Here is a 23,893-nt window from a genome sequence, read left to right on the forward strand (position 1 = left end):
AGACTAATTTGAATTTAAAATAATAATAATGAATTTATGTTGAATTAACCCAATAAATATTTTTATCAAGTATTATAAATGTATAATTCATTAAAAATATATAATAATATTTTTTAATACATTTTCACTTTTGAAGATTCAAGTAAAAATCGACTCATTGACTCGCTTGAATCGCGTGGCTAATGGCAACCACAAAGACCCAACAAAAACGAACTAACTAACAAAAGCCAAGGGATGGTACCAAAAATAGAAGCGAAAGCAATACATGGTCCATGGAGGGTGGCTCGAAAGGCAATATAAGCTCAGATTCATAGCCACATTGTGCAGGCTTCATTCAAACCAAACCTCCAAACATCCAATCTTCCATCCATCGTAGAAAATAAAATGGCAGCTTCCACCAAAATGTTTGCAATCTGCATCATTATGATGCTCGTTTCCTCATTTGTGGTGACCCCAGCAGCCGCAGACTCTCTTGGTTATGGCGCCATCGGTGAGGATGCAGGTGAAAAATGCCCCGATGGCAAATGCGAAACACAAGGAGATCCAGCCAACAATTATAACAGAGGATGTGAGGCCGATAAGATGTGCAGAGGCAACTAGATTCTCCCCTCATTCAGCTCTATAATAACCATCTCCATTCAAATTATTTTATAATTATTTTTCGTGTAAAATTAAATAAATTCTCTCAAATGTGCCAATAAAGTTTATTCTTTTTCGATAAATTTGAGTTCTTAATTCAATTTTATGTGCGATCAATTACCACAATTACCAGAAATATCATACGTGACATTTTTTAAAATATTATTAATTTACCAAACAAAGGCTAAATTACTTTATCTTATACAACTAAAATGAAAGTGTGTATAATTGAATTGCTTATGGGATGACGTTTGGTTGTAACTCATACCATAATTTCTTACCAAATTTTAATAATACGTGAAACCAATTTCAAAAGAGAATTATATATACATTTCTGGCTTAAATTATACGGAATTGAATTATATTTTTTATTTTTAAAATTTTAATTTTACCTTTATACATTAAATTTTATTTAAAAAAATATTTTTGGGCTTTTAAATTATTAAAAAATATATATATTTGGATGCGTAAAAATTTAAAAGTTTACATCAATGTATTTCATTTAAGATATATATATCATATAATATTTACCAATATAACATTTACTAATACGAAAAGTTAAGAAACGCATTAATTGGATAAGAATGAAAATTATATATTAAATGAAAGTTTCTATTTAATATATATACATATCTTATATCGTGCTAATAAAATTTTTATGAGGACGTGAATGAGAAGTCGTTCAAGAAAAATTCTCATTCTCCGCAGTCCCCACTTTCGCATTAACTCAAGCGGAGAAGACTCGATGGCAATGGGAGGTCAGCTATGGCTACTGCATCTGTTCGTCAACAATTAACGAAGTCGATCGCACTCTCTGCAGCCACCTTCAGCGCAACCATTCTCTTGGTTCTATTTCATCGCACCCATCCATCTTCTTCGATAACCCTAGATCCAATGGCGGCTCGAAGCTTCATCCTCTGGCTTCATGGATTGGGAGATTCAGGTCCTGCCAACGAGCCAATCAAGAATCTCTTCACTTCGCCTGCGTTCAAGCGCACTTCCTGGTCTTTCCCCTCTGCTCCTTCCAACCCCGTCACGTGTAATTGTAAGTTCTCCTGATTTAATTTTTAGGGTTTTTTTTCCTCTGTCTGTGAATAGCCGTGTCCTGGATGTGGAATTTGTGTGGGAAATTATGCTTTTCATACTACACAATCTCATGAAACACTATCAAACCTTAAACTCTAAAANTAATTTTTAGGGTTTTTTTTCCTCTGTCTGTGAATAGCCGTGTTCTGGATGTGGAATTTGTGTGGGAAATTATGCTTTTCATAGTACACAATCTCATGAAACACTATCAAACCTTAAACTCTAAAATTTAGAAATGAAGATTCGATCAAAACAATTCCACGCTTAAAAAATATTAGAAATGAAGATTCGATCAAAACAATTCAACCCCAAGCCATAAACTGACGGAATTCAACAGGAGAGAAAAATTATGTGTATACCTGAATGAGAGAACCCATGGATGGGTTGGTTCTGAATCGTGTAAAGAAGAAGACTTAGAGAGAATTTAGTTAGAGAACAAAGTGGTAACTTTGTGTGATTGATTTGTAACGGATGGATTATATCTCATTTGTAACTTTGTCTGCTTGTATTATTTCAAATTTAGGTGAAATTACTTGTGGCGGTTTAATTTAATAAATATACTTTTGGGTGATTGCATGAACTTTCTCCCCTGTTGAGGGAGTGTAGTTTTGTGGGCTTGATTCGTTTGTATTAATTGACCCAATTTCTTGTTCGAATCAAGGGAATTATATACTTTGTGTGTTGGATTTGTAATGATGAACTTGAATTGCCCTGTTGGTCTTGAACTGAGGAAGATAGAACTTGTGCTTTAATGCTCTAGAATGGTATCGGACGAAAGTGCNTGAGGAAGATAGAACTTGTGCTTTAATGCTCTAGAATGGTATCGGACGAAAGTGCGATGCCTGATAGATGATTTGTCAGTTCTTCTCTAGTGAATGGCTTGAACAGCCTAGGGTGATGTTAACCTGGAAACTAAAAGGGAAAGCCAAGAATATGATGGGGCTATGATTGCAACCCCTACTGCCACTTGTTGTCTTCAGCATCTTCTCTTTTAAAAAAAGTGTTTTAATCTTCTTATTCTTCAATTTGCTTATTTCTTTCCACTTGTAGATGGTGCGGTGATGCCTTCATGGTTTGACATTCATGAGATTCCAGTAACCGCTGTAAGTTAAGGCTTTAAGCCATTTTTATATACTCTTTCCTTCCTGAAACGGTCGTCCCATGTGAAGAATTTTCCTCTTGCTGCAAAGATAAATTATTATATTTGAACTCTTCAATTGTTAAAAAGGTGCTAATACCTCTAAGAAGACGCATCTCTGCTTAAAATTTCTGGATATTAACTCTAAATTCTATCGACAATGGACTATTTGTTGGGTGTTTTATAGCATTGTTCCTTAAAATTTTCCATTCTTTCAAATAGGATTCTCCAAAGGCTGAAAGCTCGGTGCTTGAAGCAGTACAGAGTGTACATGCAAAGATAGACAAGGTGGTTGATGGTGGCATAAGTCCAAATAACATATTTGTGTGTGGATTCAGTCAAGGAGGTTTTAGTCTCTCTCTGCTCCCATCTATATTTGCTTTAGATTTGTATATAAAACTCTTGTATGATAGTTTCTTCTTATTGCTGTTAACTCCTTGCAGGTGCCTTGACATTGGCTAGCGTTCTGCTATATCCAAAGACTCTAGGAGGAGGTGCGGTATTTAGTGGATGGGTTCCTTTCAATTCAACAATTCTTGACCGAGTACATCCCGATGCAAAAAGGGTACTCACTCTTTCATTAACAGACCCTTAGTTACAGCATTGTTGAAAAGTTGGAATTATAATGTGTATTCATGGTGGATGGAGTGGCTGTCATTTTAGATACTTTTGGTGTGAAAGGTGAATGTGTGAGATCCCACGTCGGTTGGAGAGGGGAACGAAGCATTTCTTACAAGGGTGTGGAAACATCTCCCTAGCAGACATATTTTAAAACCTTGAAGGGAAGCCCAGAAGGGAAAGTCCAAGATGACAATATCTGCTAGCAGTAAATTTGGACTATTACAAATGGTATCAAAGCCCGTCACCAAGCGGTGTGCCAACGAGGACACTAGGTCTCCAAAGAGGGTGAATTGTGAGATCTCATATCGATTGGAGAAGGGACGAAGCATTCCTTATAAGGGTGTGGAAACCTCTCCCTAGCAGACGCGTTTTAAAACTTTGAGGGAAAGTCGCCTAAAGAGGACAATATTTATTAGTGGTGGTCTTAGATTGTTACAGAATCGCCTAAAGAGGACAAATATCTGTTAATGATGGGATTAGATTGTTACAGAATGGCACACGATTTCTAAGATTTGAATGTTTGTACAGACACCAATTTTATGGTCTCATGGAATGGACGACAGAACCGTATTGTTTGAAGCTGGACAAGCCGGGCCACCGTTCCTGGAAAAGGCTGGACTAAGCTGCGAATTTAAGGTAATTTGCTCGACTTCCTCTTCTACAAATGTGCATGAACTTTTGAGATTGAAAGTCTAAAATGGTTCGGTCATCTTATTTTGAAGGCGTATCCCGGTCTTGGTCATTCGATAAGCACGGAGGAGCTCAAACACCTTGAATCCTGGATCAAGAGCCGCCTGCAAAGCTCTTCCTGAAACCTTTGAACCCTTTTGCTGGATGACATTCATCGTCTTCACATCATTATGTTATTAACAACTTTGACACGCAGTCTAAGAGAAATTTTGTTGGAAAAGCGTGAAGCTGGGTTATGATGTCCAATATTTTGAAGCATTGTAGTTGACTCATAAGGAAGCAAAGAATGATGATTATTCCACATAAGCTAATAATATAATATGCTTTCTTCATCAATTACGTGTTTGGATCTTTAATACGTGGATTACACAAATCATACGTGTCAATGGCTTTCATTTTCAGAAATATCATTAAATTGTTCTCTTTTTTTTTTTTTTTCTTTTAAATTTATTGTTATCAGTAATTGAAAAGCTAGGCCAATTTTTTTTTAAACGAATTAAATTAAAGTTGAAAATTTTGCAATGGGCTAAGACTGGGGTCGAAGCGAGTCCAGTCTTAAACGGCAGCGTTTAATCCGATTGACTTGAAATCTTTTTCGGTGCGTTGTCCTGAAAGAGATCTGATGCAGTGATCGTGGAGGGTCCCACTATGTCCCGTGCGGATCAATCACAACCGTCAATGAGAAAGAAGGTTTTAATCGATCAGTGAATTGGAGCAGAAAGCAGTGTCGGAATCGAGTTGTGCGTCGCACGTGAATATTTCCCTATTCACCATCAACACACGTCATCAACTCCAAGGCCTGAAATAAAAACCTCAAAAACTCTTAACCCCGCTTCCACCAAAATCCCACCCTTCCTTTTTTTTTTTTTCCCTCTCTTTTTATTCCTCCATGAAGAAGCTTTGCCGTAAAAACACCGTTCATCCATCGCCGCCGATAATTTCCGACTTCCTTTCGTTTTTGCCGGCCGCCATATTCACCCTCACTGTGGTTCTTTCCGCCGATGACAAGGAAGTCCTGGCTTATCTCATCTCCTGTTCCAACACCAGCGCCTCTCTCTCCAACTTATCTAGCACTCGCAAGTCCGGTCGGAAACCCACCGCCGGAAAGGTCGGTGTCGATCACGCTCCGATTTTCGACTGCGATTGTTTCATGTGCTATCGGCGATACTGGGCGAGATGGGACTCGTCGCCGAATCGGCAACTTATTCATGAAATAATCGAAGCTTACGAAGATGGATTGGCCAAATCGAAAGGCACAGCAACCACACAGAGGAATTTCAAGAAAGAAAGACGGAAGAAAAATAAGGAATCGGTTGCTGGTGAATCAAGCGTGGGGAAGGGGAAGAAGATGAAGGAGGCATCGGAGTCCGTGCAGCAGGAGAGCAGCCGCGATGGGAATGGACAAGAAGAAGAAGGAGAAGAAAGGGGATCGGTAAGTAGGTTCGTGAGTTTTGTGGGCGAGAAAATTTGGAGTGCTTGGGGGTAATGAATTTAGAGTGATCGGTAATTAGTGGATTTTTGTTTGCTCTGGTCTCTGTAAATTACTTGCCTCATGTAAAAAATGAATGATGATTATGCTATAATATGTGGATGCTCTGTTCTGTGTTAAATTTGAGAATATGGATGGAGAGTAGTGGGGATGATGATGGGCACCATTGTTGGCGTTGGAGTTGCAGAGATTCTGATGATTTTCATTTAAAACTGGAAAACGATGCAAGGTATGACCCACCTCTGTCTCTGTCTCTGTTTCTGTCTCTATCTCTGTACATATATAGAAAGAATATGGAATGCAAGTGATTGGCAAATCGTGCATGCATGCCCTTTGCAACTCATAAATTGATATCCATTTGGTAGTGTTTTTTTGGATTGTTGGATTTGTAAAGCTTCTTAGTGGCTGTCCACCACCAAACAACAAAGTAATGGGAAATGATGTAGACCCAAATATTGCAATAAATATTCAAATATATTTCTATATATGCTTTGCTTTGGGCAGGTAGGTAGCCTCACGATTTGTAAATGCGTCTCTCACCTTCTTTGGACGCCAGCGTTCGACACACTCCCTGTGTCTATTAGGGAGGTTTTTATATACCCCTTATCGTTCCTCTTTCTCTTTAACATGTGTGATCTCACGATCCAACCCCTTGGGGCCAGTGTTCTTGTTGACAGAGTGTCTAATGTCTTAACTCTTATACTATTTGTAACCTCTTTAGAGATCCAGTGTTCTTGGTGACACATCACCCTGCTTCTATTGGGAAGAGGCTTTCATACCCTCCTTATCGTTCCCCTTTCTTTCTAACAGATATGTGATCTCACAATCCAACCCCTTAGGGTTCAGTGTTCTTGTTGACACAACGCCTAATCTCTGACTCTTATACCATTTGTAACCGCCCGAATCCACCTCTCTTGGGGTGCAGCGTTCTTGGTGACACATCGCCTTGAGTCGGATAGGAAAAAGTTTTCACACTCTTATCGTTCCCCTCTAATGTGAGATCTCACAATCCACTCCCTTAAGAGCCCAACGTCCTATGGTGTCTAACTATGATATCATTTGTAGCTACCCAAGCTCATCGCTAATATATATTATCCGTTTTGGTTCGTTACGTATCGTCATTAACCTCTCGATTTTAAAACGCGTCTATTAGGGAGAAGTTTTCATACATTTATAAAAAAAATGTTTCGTTTCCATCTCTAACCGACGTAGGATATCACATTTGATAAGAGTTAACCTCGAGAATGCTACTTGGAATTGAAAATTGTGAAAATTTCTTCTATGTAAAAAGTTGGTGACGCTTTTCTTTTGAAACGAAGGTATATATATATTTTTTTAACTCTCTTTTGAAAGAAGAAAATGGTATTGAAAAGGAGAGATGAGAAGAAAGTAGTGTATAAAGAAGAGGATGATGGGCATAGTAAAATTGGTATTGAGTGCCTAAAAGGGGGCCCTTAAGGCATGCTTATTAGTAGTTTTAACACTTTAACCATCGCTATTATGAGTTTTAATTAGTGTCATAAAGTGTCCGTGATACATCTTTTTCTCCAAAGGCATACCACACCCATGTGTCCAAATTTTGCAATTATGGTGGATGATTAGTGTATCCTTCACTTGAGTTCCATAAAGTTTTAAACTTTATGTCACTCTCACCATTACTTAACACATATGACAATGAAAGAAGTTGTAGTCGAATCAATCCCTCCATCCATGTTACATATAAGTAATGGTCGATTTGATCAACTAGACATGGTTTAACGACACGTGTAACAACTCAACCCCATTGCTAGTCGATAATGTCCTCTTTAGACTTTCCCTAAAGATTTTAAAATAATGGTTTCCACACTTTTATAAAAAATGTTTCGTTCTCCTCCCGCCGATGTGGGGTCTCACAATCCACTCCCCTTTGACGCTGAAAAAGTTTATGTCCTCGCTGAAAAAGTTTTTGTCATTGCTGAAAAAGTTTAGAGAGGACAATGGGTCTCACAATCCACCCTGAAAAAGAACATTATCTACTAGTTGTGAGTTTAAGCTGTTACCAGGCATAGGTTGCATTGTTGGATACAATCTATTATAATAAAATTAAATTATACAACAAAATACACATTTTTAAGGGTGCTTATGCATTCTCCTTGTTACCACTAAACGACAAATCCTTGAGCGGAAGGAGGGACTTGAACCCTCAACAACTTCAACCTTGGCAAGGTTATGCTCTACCATTAAGCTATGTCCGCCAACTACGGTAGTGGCAAAGCACTACTGAGCAATTCACGTATCATGTCAAGACGGACCAATGAAGCAAATGATTGACCCATCATATCATCTGAAGAAACGAAAAATACCAAAAAGTTCGAATTCACAGCTAATAACATTGATTCAATTGGCATGGACATAATAGGAATATGTATATATAAATAAATAAAAGAAAAGAAAAGAAAAAACCAAAATAAATATATACACAATAAGGTGGATGATATTCAAAATACTCCTTGATTAAACCAAATGCAGGTCCCAAAGGAAAGGAATAAAGAAAAGAAAGCTTAGAAATTTAATATTGTATCTTAATTAAAAAGATTATATGCCCTTTTAACAACGAAAACTCAATTTTTCCTTTATTCTTTCTCCTTTTTTTCTGTTTAATAAATTCTCTATATTCTACAAACTTTATTCCCCTTTTCTCTTAATTTCCCCTTCTTTGACTCCTTTAATATCAATTAATAAACATTTATGTCTAAATTCCTATTTATCTTCATCAATTTAATTTCTCAAACAATACTACAAATTAAAAAATAATATATTTTCTTTTAATTCAACAATTACGAAATAAGAAAATAGTAAATCTATTTAATATATGAAAATGTATATTTAAAATGTTAATTCATATCCAATCAAATTAGGAAGAGGCTATGGCGGCTCAGGCATGTACAGGTATTGAAGACGCGGTTGAGGTACAAGCTTTGAAGCGTTCAATAATGGCGTTTCGGTTTACCAATCTTCTATGATGTGCAAGCGGAAGACCCTCTTTCACACACTCGTCGTATTTCTCCAAAGCCACCACAATGTCACTGAAATCCGGCCGCTTCGACGGATTCGCCGCCCAACATCGTTTTATCAGGTGGGCTAGCGCCGGCTGACAACTCGCCGGCAACGGCGGCCTCTCATTCTGCCAAATTCAAATATGACATTGAGAGAAATTTAAACAGCGATAAAATTAAGAGAAATTTGGTACCTTCTCGGCGACGGCAAAGGCAGCCTGCACAGGGGTCATCCCTTGAAACGGAAGCAGAGCCGTGGTGAGCTCCCACAGCACAATCCCAAAGCTGTAAACATCAACTTTGCGTGTATATGGCTTCTCCTTGATCATCTCCGGCGCCATCCATCGGTAAGTTCCCATGTTTCCTTTCGATTCACGGCACTGTGTTTCGAGGCAGGAGGTTCCGAAATCGGCTACTTTTACTCTCATTTCATCGTTTAAAAGCAAGTTGTTTGATTTCAAGTCTCTGTGGATTACTCCTTGGGAATGAAGATATTCCATTCCTCTTGATATGTCAAGAGCTAACCTTAGAATTGTTTCTATTGAGAGCGAATATGGCTCTTTCTTGTTTAGATACATCCTCAGAGTACCTTGTGACATATACTCTGTAATTATGCAGTATACCGGCGGCTTTTTACTGGCTGCAATGAACTGAAGAGGAACCCACCATGAATTTAACTTTGATTAAAAGAATTAACCATGGAAAGATGAAAATTTACCTGAACTATGTTGGGATGAAAGAGACGAGAAAGCAAGGCGACTTCAGACTTGAATTGTTGCTCGAGTTTGGCTCTGGTTTCCTCGTTTTGGTTTGGGATTCTAACCATCTTAACAGCGACGGCTCTCTGTTTGTAAATTCCACGGTATATTCGACTGTGAGCACCGGAGGCGAATTTGTTACCGATGAAGAGTTGAGATAGATCAGCGGTCCATTCTTCCTGATCCTCTTTCGATGTCTCCCAGGTTTCCACATTGTCGGACTCTAAGATCATCGACCATGATTCCAAGCTATCAAATCTTCTTCTTTCCATATTTTCCATTTCGGAATTCTTCTGGGATTTCAATGAGGAAGGTGTTGATAAGGGTTTGCTCTTTGATTTTCGAATCCAAAGTGAACCAAAACATGAGGTTGCCATGAAGATTATTTACGCGAAACAGAGGATTGTAGGCTTGTTTATGTCGTCAAAACAAACAATCGTAAGGAATCTTCCTTCTGAACGTATGAATTGATTTTAAGAAGTGCATGAACTGATTCAAAAACATGGGTTCTAAAGAAGAATGAAAATTGGATATGGGTTTTCATGAATTTATGGAATCAGTGGAAGAAAACACAGAGAGAATGGTTAGGCAAATGTTGATGAAAAGAAAGAACTTGGGATTTCATGGCTTCTGGGAACTGAACCGATGGAGAAGGAAGAGGGAAAAGGGGAAGGATTAGGTCGTTTGGCAGTGGAAAGACAAGGGATAGGTCAGGGGCGTCTCGTGATTTGGCGTCTCGTTGTTAAAAGGTTTTAACTTTATTTGTTCTTTTCTCAACTGAATCCACAGCTGCTGTGCTTTCTGTTTTGTTTCCCATCATCAATGCGAAGTGGGCTAAGTGGCAAAGCCTCCATGGATTAGCTTAGAAAAGATGAGCATATATGCCGAGGCTAATCTTTTTTCATTTTGTCTACTAGTGGCAGGCACACGTGGGGCCAGGCTGAAGCCATAGTCAATGCTGGTGTGTAGCTTAATGTAATGGACATTAGATCCTGTGGTTCTTAGTCACCGCCGTGATTTGATTTTATCCACTTCGCCTAATCTTAATCTTGTGAACGGATTCTACTAATATTGTCATTTATCCACTACCAAACTCTATTAACAATTATGTATACGATGTTTTCAATCATGTAATGTCATGGACGACATGTAATTATAGCTTGACGGGTGACACTCTGTGCTACCAGTGTTCTTGCTGCAGCATGAGAGTCACACTCTAAGCCTAAAATGCAAGTGTTTTCGATATTTCAAACTATTTTCTTGGACTTAGCCCAACTAATTTGACCCATTTCTTAAAAGGGCCAAATTTAGAGTGCTTTTGGGATGTAGCCTTGCACATTTTTTGGAGACTTTGTAATAGGTTAAATTGAGAGTTCTACATTTTATAAGTTGAGGATGTTGATGAAAGTTTCACCTCAACTAATTTAGGGAATGATTATGCGTTTATAATTAAGGAATACTATCTTCATTCGTATGAGCCTTTTGGGGAAGCATAAACCAAAACCACGAAAGTTTATGCTCAAAGTAGACAATATCATACAATTGTGGAGAGTCCTGATTTAGCTTATTATAAGCCATGTCCGTGGTCGGTAAAAAGATAAAACAACTGATTTAGGGACATAGGAGAGGAAGATTAAAATATTATATCAAATCGATATTCAAAGCATAGGGTTCGGTTTAGACGTTCCAATCAGTGAATAAATTGGCGTGGCATGCACCTAACTACATAGATCAAAGATGGCGAAATCCTGGCCGTCGGATCGAATAAGGAAGCGTTCACATCCGCAACTAGCAAAATCAAGGGTCCACACAAGTCCAGCGAAATTAAGCTTTTTTCATATATATTAAATTTGGAAAAATGGGACGATCTGAACCGTTGAACCAAATCCAGAGGATGTGATGAAAACAATCGTGGAAGATCTCTACTGGGCCCAATATGGAATTAACACAACGAGACGGATTTTAAAATCGGGGGCCCAATCAAAATAAAGCTTTAAGATTCCATTTTAATTTTACATAAAAAAGGAAAATTGAATATATTTTAAATGTTTGCAAAATTTTAACATGTAAAATAATAATTCTATAATATAAAGTTGGGGTTATTGAATGTGATGTCACGTTGAAGTTGCAATCGAAAATAGGTTAAAAAAAATAATGAAAATAAAACATTAATTTTCTCTTAAAGCCTAAGGTTGAAAGTGGAATAATGATTATAATTGACAAAAACATAGTACATTTTTTAATGTTTTGATTAAATTTGTAGTTTATATTTATTAATTATTATGATTATTGTCTTTTATTTTCGGACATATAATCTAAAAAGAGGAGAGGATAAAATGGTAAAAAGACAAAACGGAGGCTGAACAGTCGACCGTCAGAATCTAAGCAGCTCGACGCCTTCATTTCATCATTCACCAACTTCTCATCTCCACAGTCGCCAATTTCCGAATCTTCAGGACTCAAATGGCATTTATTTAACACAGCAGACCCATTTTCGTCATTTTACCTTCCCCTCTTCTCGTCCGCTCTAACTCCATCACTGTGTTCTTCTTCACCTCTTCCATCTTCCTCACCAACATTCACTCTCTTCCTCCACTTCCACTTCACTCTCTCCTTCCCCATTTTCCCAACCATTAATGGGCTCTAGAATTCCATCTCACCAGCTCAGTGGCGGTCTCTATGTCTCCGGCCGCCCTGAGCAGCTTAAGGAGCGGCCGCCTACAATGGGCTCACGCGCCGTCCCCTATACTGGTGGAGACGTCAAGAAATCAGGGGAGCTTGGTAAAATGTTTGACCTCCATCTCGTCGATTCCCCAACTTCCGGCCTTCCTCCTTCTAAATCCTCTCGTCCTTCGTCGTCTTCTCAGCACAACAGCGGATCGGTACGATCCGGCCCTAATTCCGGACCCGTCACTAAGCACTCTAATTCCGGTCCGATCTCCAAGAAATCATCCGGCCCGATTTCCCTCCCGCCAACCGGCCTCATAACCTCCGGCCCTTTGGGATCTGGTCCTCTTGGATCGTCCAGTAGCGGCGGAGGGCGGCGCTCCGGCCCTCTGGAGCAGACGATGTCTTTTGGTAAGACGATGTACGGGGCGGCGGTCACGAGCTTAAGCGAAGATGTGAAAATAGGGTTCAAGGTTTCGAAGGTAGTAGTGTGGGCTTTTCTTGTGGTTTTAGTCACCGGTTTGTTGGTTGGCGCGTTTCTGATGGTGGCGGTGAAGAAGCCGATTATTTTGGTGGCGGCGGGGGGGCTTTTGGTTCCGGCAGTGATTGCGATTCTTTGGAACATCGCTTGGGGAAAAAGGGGGTTGATAGGGTTTGTGAGAAGGTACCCAGACGCTGAGCTCAGAGGTGCTATTGATGGACAGTACGTGAAGGTCACAGGGGTAATTTTGCTCTCTCTCTCTCTCTCTCTCTCTCTCTCTCTCTCTCTCTCTCGCTCGCTCGCTTTCAGATTATTTTAATGGCATTTTGTTTTGGTATGTTAAGCTGATTGAGTTTTTAATTAAAAGTAATGAGCCATCAATTGATTTAACTATCCTACGTCTTATGCCTAATCATGGAGCATTTGTATCCTAATCAATATATATTGCGCAATAGGATTGAATTAGTCAATACGATGCTGACTGTTTGACAATATTATTATAAATCTTTGACGAGGAATCCAAATTTGGCCTCTTTATTAGATCTCCTGGAAATCTGTATTTGTTTTTTTTTAAACTCCATCATTGTTCTTCTCAGTTCTTCTCAGATGAACTTTGTTCTTGAAGGTTTGAACAACCGGGTAGCTTATTTCAATGCTTGAACAAAACTCTTGATAAGTTCTGTAGAATTTGCTGGAAGTACTGAAAAGCTTGTTGAATTTTTGTTTCTTGAAAGTTTAAAATAGTGTTCTTAGTCCCTGTCTGGTGACTTTGACGGCAAATTATTGGGACTTCATGATGAAAATGGTAATGGAAAAGTCACTTCAAAGCATTCACAACACATCAATCACAGATGTTTTGAAATTCAATATAGATCAGTAGATAAGCTTCAGACATTCATTTACATGCTCTTATGAACCTGCAACTTCATCTTCTTTAGAACTTAATATGTTTCCGAAGAGTTCGAACTTTCAATTGTGTGCTACTCCTTGAACTTTCAAGTTTGTGTCTAATTCGTTCTTGACTTGTTTGACATTTGTTATAGTAAAAATGCATAGATACATTTGTGCTACTTATAGAATGGCCTGTTATAGTAAGGTAGAATATAGAGAGTTCTTTATGTAAATTTCATAATAGGTAGGTGGTTTCCTGGCTTCTCTCCCTTTGTCGTGTTGCTTACCAATTGGAAAGACAGCTACACAATTCTGGGCTCTCATGTCGATCAAATTTACTTTTTTTAGTTAAATTTCTACATAATGATTTGGAGGTAATGACCTGAAAAGGCTAAAATCTTCTTAGATATTGATGAACAATTTGTCGTGTTTGACTTCAAATGGAAGGAAAATCATTTGATGATTGTGGTTTTTTTGTCACAAATTTTCTCAATTGTGTTCTCTTCTCACCCAATTTGGGAATTTGGATGTGTCATTCATCTCACTCGGTCACTTTTGTATACCATTCCTTTTCTTCAGATATTGAGTATTATATGCATTCCTTCTCTTTTAGGTCGTCACGTGTGGCAGTATTCCTCTCGAGTCGTCCTACCAGAGAGTACCGAGGTGCGTTTATGTGTCTACAGAACTGTATGAATATAAAGGATGGGGTGGAAAGCCTGCAAATCCTAAACACCGCTGCTTTTCTTGGGGATCTAGATATTCTGAGGTCAGTTCTCTTCCTACCATTTTGTTCTAAATACTTGGAGTGGAGAACGAACCAATCCTTATAAGGTTATGAAAACATCTCCCTAGTAGACGCATATTAAAACCTTGAGAGGAAGCCCCGAAAGAAAAACTCAAAGAGGATAATATATGCTAGCGGTGGCCTTGAGCTGTATAACAGAACTTGGGGAACGAACCAATCCTTATAAGGTTACGAAACCTCTCCCTAGTAGACGCATATTAAAACCTTGAGAGGAAGCCCCGAAAGAAAAACTCAAAGAGGATAATATCTGCTAGCGGTGGCCTTGAGCTGTATAATACAGAACTTGATGGCTATTAGTTTGGTGATTAGATAACATTTTATGATATGACTGAATTGCATACATAGATTCATACGGCATGCATACACCATATTCTTGTCTGCATCTTCAGAGTATATGATGAGTTGTAATGGGTTGCCTTTTTTGCACATTCCATACAGAGATATGTAGCTGACTTTTACATATCAGACTTTCAAACTGGTTTAAGAGCCCTGGTGAAAGCAGGCTATGGGGCCAAGGTTGCTCCATTTGTCAAACCCTCCACCGTTGTCGATGTCACGAATGAAAACCGAGACTTGTCTCCAAGCTTCCTAGGCTGGCTAGCTGATCGCAAACTCTCAAGCGACGACCGTGTAATGCGCCTTAAAGAAGGGTACTACACCATAACTTGTTTTTCCAAATCCCCATCCATTTTCCGTGCAAATCGATTCACTACACAACATGATCAAGCATGCTGCCCCTCACCAAACCTAATTACTTCTTCTTCATCATTCTCAGGTACATCAAGGAAGGCAGCACCGTGAGTGTGATGGGGGTCGTTCAGCGCCAAGATAACGTGCTCATGGTAGTTCCATCAACAGAGCCTGTGTCGACAGGATGTCAATGGGCTCGGTGCCTCCTTCCAACCTATGTCGAAGGTTTAATCATAACCTGTGACGATAATCAGAATGCAGATGTGGTTCCCGTGTAGATATGCCATAGTTTCACCTTAAAGTTTCTGAGTAAAACAACATCCCAAGGATGCGATAATGAGTTCCACGAATTACGTATATGCCACTTTTTCCTTCCATGTATTTTATTTTTGACTCTGTTTATATTATGTACATAAAACTCAGATCCTAAGGGAAATCCCACGCGAATCGGTATTTTGAAGCTTTATTTTAGCCAAAATGCCTTAATATTTTGAATTCTGTGTTCTATATATAAATTCTAATTGGCTTATGATGATCAGATTCGTTCCTCGAATTCAGCATCAGATTCAGCTCAGACAAATCCAACTAGCTCGACCAAGATCTACCAACTGGAAATAATTTAACTTAGAAATTATTTTAGAAGTCGTAACGTGTTCTTGAAGGGATCAGAAAGAATGAAATATACACAGAATTAATAGCAAAATCCGTTGCTAAGATTCTCGAATAGTGTTTGGGCCGGCTGAAAAGTTCTACAAGTAGAGAGATATTATCCGGGAATCAAAATCTAGAGATTGATATCTCTTCCTTGGCTATACCTCGCTGTTCATCGCGGCCAAAGAGATGATCATGAACAAGAACAATTGTGGGGTTGATTCAATGCTCTGAATGATGTGTATATCTTATTGTAGCTCATTTTGTGACATTTTGAGTGACAGAAAGAGGAAGATAATTGAGCATTTTTTTAATCCCTTTCCAAAACACCATTCGTTGATTACTAAATTTGGAAATGATGGTGAGCAGAGGATAACGATGAACTAGTATGAGAGAGGCCAAATTATTGACCTTACCATACCATTTTGTTAGAGAAATTATTGGAGGAGATAGGTACAAGGTTCATGAGAGCTTTGTTACCTTGTTTTTGTTCTCACTTAGATCACCATAAATTCAACAAATCTTCTAAAATTCATAACTTCCTTACTCGACATCGGAAGAATCTATGGATAACATCGTTTCGAGAGAGTTATCTTCAATTATATACACATAACATCATCTTCATCTAGTTGACGTGAGACTTTGGTCGAATTCCATTTCTAAATCCAAAAAAAACAATATCGGCTAGTAGTGAGGTTTGACTCTTACAAATGGTATGAAAGTCGGTCATCAGGTCCAAGAGGGTCAATTGTGAGATCTCACGGAGTCAGTCACTGGGTCTAAGAGGGTCAATTGTGAAATCCAAGAGGGTCAATTGTGAGATCTCACGGAGTCAGTCACTGGGTCCAAGAGGGTCAATTGTGAGATCTCACTTCCGTAGAAAAGGTGAATGAAGCATCCCTTACAAGTTTATATGAAACCAAGACAAGACAACACATCTGAAAAGTGTCCACATATCCATTATTTAAACATTTAATCTTGAAACATCTATCATATCTTAAAAAGAAAAAACTTCAAGCCCTGTTCCCCAACACCGAAACATCGTCACTATGGTACCACTAAATTTTGTTTCTGATAACATAATAAAAAGCTTTCTATTTCAATGCCATGTCTTAATGGGTTATTGGAAAATGGAGTTCTCAAACAGTCGCAATTGGGTTAGTCGATTCCATAGCCTTCATGGCCTCAAACCTCGGCTCTTTTGCCTCAAACTTCACCCCCACGTACAGCTTCATGTAATCATCGAACACAAATTTTGGGTAAAGCTTGCCCTTATCTTCCTCTCCCTCCACCAGCGCCGGCGCCGGGTATATTACGGCGTCGTCTCCAGGATTGTAGAATGATGCAATCGACATTCTGTTCCCATCTGTCTGCGCTATCACTCTGTGCATTACACTCTTGTATTTTCCATTTGTAATTACCTATATATATCAAATAAATAATCAAATAAGTTATACAAAACATAATCAAATAACATTTTTTGTGCACATACTTCGAGCTGGTCGCCTAAATTGATGACAATGGAGTGATGCATTGGTGGGACATCAACCCATTTGCCGTCTTTAAGGAGCTGAAGGCCACTGACTTTGTGGTCTTGAAAGAGGAGAATAAGGCCACCAGCGTCGGTGTGGGCTCTGAGACCCTTAATAAGGTCAGGTTTTGGACAGGGAGGGTAATTGCTGATTTTACTTCCAAAATTGGGGCCTTTGGACCCGTAAAAGGCCTTCTTCAAGTACCCTTTCTCAAGCCCAAGATTGTGGCACAGCAAGTCCAGAATTTGCTCTGCTAGCTTCTCCAATTCCACTGCGAATTCCTTCATGACCTCCCTGTAATCCTGGTCCAAATCAGGGATTTGGGACATGTTAGAACTGGGAAGATGGCGTAGAAAGAAGGTGCTTTCCCAATCGGTGTCGTTATTTTCAGTCTCCACTGAATCCAGCCCCTTACTAGCCACCATTTCTTTGAACCTCTGCTCCATACGCTTCCTGTAATGCTCCTTAGTCAGCTTCTCCACCTTGTCCATCAGCTCGTGCGATATCCCATGATTCAACAACTATATGAAATAATTAACAAAAAATAAATCAACCCCAGAAGCTTATTCGTGTAATCTCATAACAATATACCTCGAAGAAGCCCCAGTTTTGACAGGCGTCGTTGATTTGGTCCATCACAGCGCCTCTCTCGTCGCCATTAAGCTTCTCCATGTTGATAACAGGGAAATCCATCTCCATTGTTACTCAGTGTGCTTTTTTGAGTGTTGAAGATGGTTGCTATTTATAGGCGTGGGAGAGAGGAAGCGACAAAGGGGAAATTAAAGAAAAATTAAGGAAAAAAAAAGAATAATTTAGGGATTTGCGGATTAATCGTTTTTAATTAATGCAGATTTTAGTAAAGTTTTAATTGGTTAATTAATTAATTAATCAATTAGTTTAACGGATTTGAGAGAGAGAAACAAGTGGGCCCCCTTTTCAATCTAATATATTTGTATTTATTTATTTATTTATTTATTTATTTATTTATTTATTTAGAAAAAGAAAAAGTTATTAAGTGGGTATTGTTTTTGGTCTTGAAGAAAATGATTGTCCATCTGAATCCACCCATTGTTGCTGCACATGACATGTTCTGCTCCTTAAAAATACCCTCTTTTCTCTAACCTTGCAAATTGCAATATAATAATATACCAATTTTTAATTCTATTTTATTAATATTTTTCACGAATTCCAATATTAAAATTCTCCTAATTCTTATACTTATGGTTATTAAGAACCACATGTATATTCCCACATTGATTAATTTAGTAGAAGATCGTGGGTTTATAAAGAAGAGATCAATATTATATATATACCACTTTTGTTAGAAACAAGCTTTGAACATATTCATGCACTTCAATGTATATATATAGGCAAAATTCGTATGTTTTAAAATTAACATATATACCACTTTTGATTCGTATGTTTTAAAATTAATGTGGAAGCTAAATATAAAGTATTGGCAAAATTCAAATACCAAGAATATATTCGTCCGTAACAAGTAGTAGTAAATAATGGAGCATATTGGGTATGGCTCCCCGCCCAAAGAAAAAATCAAATATTAAAATAATTATTTCGAAATAAAACAGAAAAACAAGGGAAAATTAATTGCTTGTCCTTGGATTATGTGGGACCCACCTATGTTTTTTCTTCTCCCCATATTATATTTTAATATTCTTTTTTATGTTCATACCTTCAATTCTAATTTTATTTCTATGTCTCATTCTTAATCTATTAATTAAAAAATAGAGCTAAAAATAAAATAAATGTGTACATTGTACGTGTGTGAACGAGGAGGATTGGATAGCAACGGGCTGTATAATTTAACTCGACCATATGTAGTTGTAAGGTATGCACGTGCCGACAAAAGCTGAGAATGGTGCATGGCCCCTCTCTATACATATTTGAAACATAAAATTTAAAATATATATTAAAAATATTATATTTCAGGAAGAATAAATAAATTTGAGAATGATATATTTTAAAAGACAATGGGTATTTAATATTATAAAAATCCAAAACTTACTATTTATTTTCAGTGCCAATTGCATTACTATAATTGAATTAATAATAATAATAATAATAATAATAATAATAATAAGTGAATAGGATATTATATTGAAAAAAAATAAAAGAGAAGCAATAATTGGTGGATAGGAAAGTAAAAATGGAAAAGGTAAATGTTAAATCACTAAAAAGGTTATTTATTTATTTATTTATTTATCAATAAAGTATGTTTATTTTACATGAAAACAATGCATTATATAATTTAATTGTCAGACTCTCCTAAGAATCATATTCTTCCTCTTTTTAATTATTTTTCTCAGTCTTTTTTTATTCAATTCTATGCAGAATTTGTTCCATTTTCCACTCGAATTACCTCAATGATAGATTATATTAGGATAAATTGGATTATTTATTATGTGTGGATTTCATTTCGTCTCATGATATTATTTTTATACAAAATTTTATCCATGATTTAGATGCTGAACAAGTAAAGTATATGTCGTTGATGAAAAGGTCAGGTTCATATTCTCCACTTTGAAAAGATGCGTTAAATTAAAATAAAGGTATGTGTGATAAGTGGCGGTGCTCAAAAGGTTGTATAAGAATTTTAATTAGCTTAGCCTAGAGTATATATGACTTATAATTATTTAAGTATATTTATAAATAAAAAAAAAGTATTTTTAAGATTTGGAATTGAATCCACTAAGGTACTTTTGAATTCATATGGAAAGCCCAAATTTGAGATTATTAGTGCAACCACACATTAATGGGCCAAAATAATTGAAACGGGCCCGACATTGTCGTGGCATAATTTCGGGTCATCTTTACGGCCCATAAAGTTTAGGACAATGATTATAAAAATTTATCATTGTAATTTAAATATAAATTAAATTTATATTTTGTTGAGATATTGAGAGAGGTCCCATTAAGTAATTAAGCTAGAGATAAAAAAAAAAAAAGANATTATGGTTGACTAATTATTATTAATTCAAAAAGATTAAAGTGATTAATGGATAATGGTTCAACTTACTCAACCTTATTTTCTTTATTAAAGAAAATGTCCACTTACTCGTGTTATTATTACCAATAATTATTTTATTTTTTTTATTCTTTCAATTCTAGCAATTTCAAAAGAAAATGTACAAGTTTTTAATTAAAAGAAAAATAAAATTTTAAAAACTTAGGAGCAAGGAATTAAAAAATAAAATAAAACAAATATTTGGTAAGGAAAAAAAAATGCAACCATGGAAGTAGTAGTTGTTGTTAAATCCCATGTACATAAAAAGTTTAAATTTATGAATTACATCGAATTTGTTGATTTTAACTTTTTCCCGTCAGTAAAAAAGTTCTGTCACCCGCATAGCATCCACGTGTCGTCCAGATACGGCCAACGTTCAGTATCGTCCAATCAAAACAGTCTGTCTCGAAATTTTGAGGCAACCACTTCTCCTTCCGGTCACCAACTATCGTCTGCGCTCATCTTCATCGCACCCATCGTGCTCCTTCAAAATATATCAAGAATCTCCATGATCGGACGGTTGCAGAGCGGACAAAATCCTCGATTTAACCACAGCTCCCTCGAACACACCCTACAAAACGTGTGCCCACATGGGATAAATGCCGCTCCCTTTTTCCTCCCCATGCATACGCAACACATCGAATCATTTCCCGCCTCTTCTCTCTTTTTTTCCGCCACTCCCAAACTCCCACGACCGCCATCGCTACCGTCTGTTTCTTTCAGCAGCCGTATAAGCGACACCTTCAACGGCGTCTCCGTTACCATCATTCCGCCCAGTGAATCAAAATCGTTGTTACTAGATTCCACAAATCCCCCCTCCGCTCCACGCGGTGACGCTCTTAAACGACGCTCCGCCGCCAGAGCCGTGGCTAAGTTCATCCTTGCCGGCGACGGAACGGATAACGGACTCATAAAACTCCGATCCAACTGTCTCTCCTCCTGAAATCGGCGCGGATTCGTCACCTCTGTCTCCGGTACTCTCTGGTCATCGTCATCGTCGTCGTCGCCGCCGCCGCCGCCGCCTCTGACGCTTCCTGTCGCCGGCCGGGAACCCCAAGTAGCACCACAACAGCCCATAACCTTAAACCCTAGACGTTGCTTTAAACTCTGCCGCCGCCGCCTCCCTCCTCCATCGACACCGTCCATTTGGTCGCTCAAAAATCCCCAAATCGTCCTAGCTTCCGTCTCTCGCCTGGCTGCTTCCTGCAAAATCACTCTGAGAAGACTCATATTTTCCGATTCCGATTCCGATTCGAACAAATTTCTCAGAACAAAATTAAAAACAGAACAGAATAAAACAACTGAAAGCCGTTGGGGGGGGATAGGATTACCTTCGGCCATGGAAATCTCGTGAGTTTCTTGAAAGGTTCAGATGAATTCCACCTCTCTGTTGTTAATTAATCTCGGAGCCCCATAAGGGGTCGAAATTCGAAGCTAAAACACGCGAGTCGTGAGGATCTTAAATGCAAAGAAGACGAAGAAGAAGAAGAAGACGACAAAGCAATGAGGAAATGGAGGGAGTTTACGCTTTACACCTTCACATTCAACTGCTAAATACTTGTAATACTTTCATCATTTTTTTTTTAATTAATATTCAAAACTAACGCCCATCTCTCTTCGCCGGCTGCTTAAGTCAACTCCCATTATGCCGCCTCGTCGGAGGTCTGGTCCAGGAATGTACCAATTAAATAATCCTTTATTTTATTTTATTTTTAAAAAAAATTAGATGTGTTATTTGAATTTAAATTTGCAATTTTAAAATTGTTATGATGTGAATTTTTTAATATAGCAATATTAATATTGGAGGGTGATGCTAAGTGTAGCTTATGTCGTAACAAATATAAATATGTTTCTAGAAAATTCAACCTAGGTAATTTTGGTTTATATATATATATATATATATATATTCATATATTAAAAACACACAATATAAACGGCATTGAAGTTCCTTTCAAAAAATAGATAGCATAATTTAATGCAGCTACTTTATCTTTTGCAACTCAATAATTATGTGACCATTCAATAAAAATATTGCATCATGACAAATGGAATGTGATATGAAATATCATTATAAACAAAAAAAATAATAATAATAATGATGCATTGTTAACATTGTTTTTCACCAAATGCTAAATTACCCGATGGAGAAAGAAAGAAAACATTTATTATAAAAAATATAAAAATCTCTTCGTAGCAAATACGTTTTAAAATCATAAGATTGATGACGATATATAATAGATAGAAGCAGACAATATCTACTGGTTGACTTAGATTGTTACAAATGGTATCAGAACCAGACACAAAAAGCTGCAAAGTTAGTTGGAGTAGGGCTAGACTCTCTTCATAGTAGACACGTTTTAAAAACATGAGATTGATAGTGGTACGTAACAGGCCAAAACGGACAATATTTGTTAACGATGGACCTAGACTATTGTAAATTATATTAGAGTCAGACACGGGGCGGTGTACCAAGAAGGACAGTGGACCTTCAAGGACAGCCAATTATGAGATCACACATCAATAATGGACCGAAACCGTTATCTATTAGCAGTGGACTTAGAATAAAAACAAAATAATAATTTAAACTATATAGAAATGATTTATTTATGCATGAACGGATAGGAGGGACTTGTCAACAATTTTGTGTATTAAAATGAAGAATAAGAGGCAGGGTGTACCCACTTAGTGGTGGTTCACATTTCAAACTCATAAAACTTACCTAATATTCAGATACACTAGAATCTAGCATATAGTGACACTGCCATTATTGGATAATTAAATACGTGGTATTTATAAACTAAAAGAGAGCACAAATTTATAGCAATCACAACATGGTCAAACTGCTGAGGCATATAATAAAGGTTAACAATTCACAGCTCATAGACAGAGGAGGCCGAAGCTCCCATTGTAACAATCCATTTAAAACATGGTTGTCATGGTTCATATACGATTAGCTACACCATTTTTTGATAAAATGGTTGAACGAACCTTCTGACATTTAAATTTAAAAAAATTATACGAAAAAATCTCAAATTTAAATAATTAAGTTAATGATATCTGAAAATTTAAATCAATTATATAAAATATTATAATTTTGTGAATTAATTTCTTAAAATAAATTAAAGAATAAAACATTTTTATCTAACACAAAATTAAATTTTATGGGCCGTAGAGATGACCCGAAATTGTTCCACGCAATGTCGGGCCCATTTCAATTATTTTGGCCCATTAACGTGTGTTGCACTAAGAATCTCAAATTGGGCTTTCCATATGAATTCAAAAGGTACCTCACAATACAAACACAGATCTTTGTGGATTCAATTCCAAATCTTAAAAGTACTTTTTCCTTTTTAAATGTCCACAAACTTTTCATATTATAAATCCATTTATCATGCATATTTTTATTTTAATTTAACACTACATTTGAAACAGGAAAATTCGAGTCGTTTTTATTAAGCAAATTTAAAACCTCATCCATAATGAAGAGTTTGCTCGTGAAATCAATTAATAGTCGACTCAATTTAATAACTAATTAGAAGCCATAACTAAATTTCGTGGACGGAAAGTATTTAAATTTTAAAAATGTAGGCACTAAAAATAAACAAAAATATAACACCATGACTTTTAAGATTTTTAAAATTTCTAAGAAGGTAATAATTCAAAAAATTGGTTTGTGTTTATTTAATTTATGAATT

At 37.2% G+C, this 23,893-nt stretch overlaps 6 protein-coding genes across 9 annotated transcripts; 3 read left to right on the forward strand and 3 right to left on the reverse strand.

The window, feature by feature from the left end:
• The first annotated feature begins 1,278 nt into the window (after window positions 1-1,278).
• LOC111804514 (probable carboxylesterase SOBER1-like) lies at window positions 1,279-4,510 on the forward strand. The gene is made up of 6 exons (XM_023689345.1): window positions 1,279-1,684; window positions 2,776-2,828; window positions 3,086-3,209; window positions 3,307-3,428; window positions 4,013-4,120; window positions 4,207-4,510. Exons 1-6 carry the CDS (start codon window positions 1,405-1,407, stop codon window positions 4,294-4,296), a joined length of 777 nt encoding a protein of 258 aa, XP_023545113.1. The 5' UTR covers window positions 1,279-1,404; the 3' UTR covers window positions 4,297-4,510.
• Window positions 4,511-5,034: 524 nt separating this feature from the next.
• LOC111804018 lies at window positions 5,035-6,031 on the forward strand. The gene has a single exon (XM_023688667.1). It carries the CDS (start codon window positions 5,064-5,066, stop codon window positions 5,658-5,660), a length of 597 nt encoding a protein of 198 aa, XP_023544435.1. The 5' UTR covers window positions 5,035-5,063; the 3' UTR covers window positions 5,661-6,031.
• A 2,456-nt stretch (window positions 6,032-8,487) lies between these two features.
• LOC111803308 (serine/threonine-protein kinase HT1-like) lies at window positions 8,488-10,485 on the reverse strand. The gene is made up of 3 exons (XM_023687649.1): window positions 9,417-10,485; window positions 8,893-9,348; window positions 8,488-8,826 (listed from the first exon to the last, which is right to left on the reverse strand). Exons 1-3 carry the CDS (start codon window positions 9,831-9,833, stop codon window positions 8,578-8,580), a joined length of 1,122 nt encoding a protein of 373 aa, XP_023543417.1. The 5' UTR covers window positions 9,834-10,485; the 3' UTR covers window positions 8,488-8,577.
• A 1,274-nt stretch (window positions 10,486-11,759) lies between these two features.
• Window positions 11,760-15,488, forward strand: LOC111803963 (uncharacterized membrane protein At1g16860-like). Of its 2 annotated transcripts, XM_023688586.1 has the most exons (4): window positions 11,767-12,845; window positions 14,109-14,264; window positions 14,742-14,953; window positions 15,079-15,488. In XM_023688586.1, the coding sequence occupies exons 1-4, from the start codon at window positions 12,093-12,095 to the stop codon at window positions 15,269-15,271; spliced, it is 1,314 nt and encodes a 437-aa protein (XP_023544354.1). In that variant the 5' UTR covers window positions 11,767-12,092; the 3' UTR covers window positions 15,272-15,488. The 2 variants fall into 2 exon arrangements, with proteins under 2 accessions (XP_023544355.1, XP_023544354.1); XM_023688587.1 differs by lacking the exon at window positions 14,109-14,264 and having other exon boundaries at window positions 11,760-12,845.
• A 1,093-nt stretch (window positions 15,489-16,581) lies between these two features.
• On the reverse strand, window positions 16,582-17,892 carry LOC111803966 (1-aminocyclopropane-1-carboxylate oxidase 3-like). Its single transcript, XM_023688590.1, has 3 exons — window positions 17,768-17,892; window positions 17,137-17,697; window positions 16,582-17,065 (listed from the first exon to the last, which is right to left on the reverse strand). The coding sequence occupies exons 1-3, from the start codon at window positions 17,873-17,875 to the stop codon at window positions 16,784-16,786; spliced, it is 951 nt and encodes a 316-aa protein (XP_023544358.1). The 5' UTR covers window positions 17,876-17,892; the 3' UTR covers window positions 16,582-16,783.
• Window positions 17,893-20,437: 2,545 nt separating this feature from the next.
• LOC111803967 lies at window positions 20,438-21,686 on the reverse strand. 3 transcript variants are annotated; one of them, XM_023688593.1, is made up of 2 exons: window positions 21,530-21,686; window positions 20,438-21,401 (listed from the first exon to the last, which is right to left on the reverse strand). In XM_023688593.1, exon 2 carries the CDS (start codon window positions 21,342-21,344, stop codon window positions 20,685-20,687), a length of 660 nt encoding a protein of 219 aa, XP_023544361.1. In that variant the 5' UTR covers window positions 21,345-21,401; window positions 21,530-21,686; the 3' UTR covers window positions 20,438-20,684. The 3 variants fall into 3 exon arrangements, with proteins under 3 accessions (XP_023544361.1, XP_023544360.1, XP_023544359.1); XM_023688592.1 differs by having other exon boundaries at window positions 20,438-21,414; XM_023688591.1 differs by lacking the exon at window positions 21,530-21,686 and having other exon boundaries at window positions 20,438-21,510.
• Window positions 21,687-23,893: the final 2,207 nt, after the last annotated feature.

The sequence above is a fragment of the Cucurbita pepo genome, chromosome LG10, assembly GCF_002806865.2.
Source record: "Cucurbita pepo subsp. pepo cultivar mu-cu-16 chromosome LG10, ASM280686v2, whole genome shotgun sequence".
In the NCBI taxonomy this organism is placed as follows: domain Eukaryota; kingdom Viridiplantae; phylum Streptophyta; class Magnoliopsida; order Cucurbitales; family Cucurbitaceae; genus Cucurbita; species Cucurbita pepo.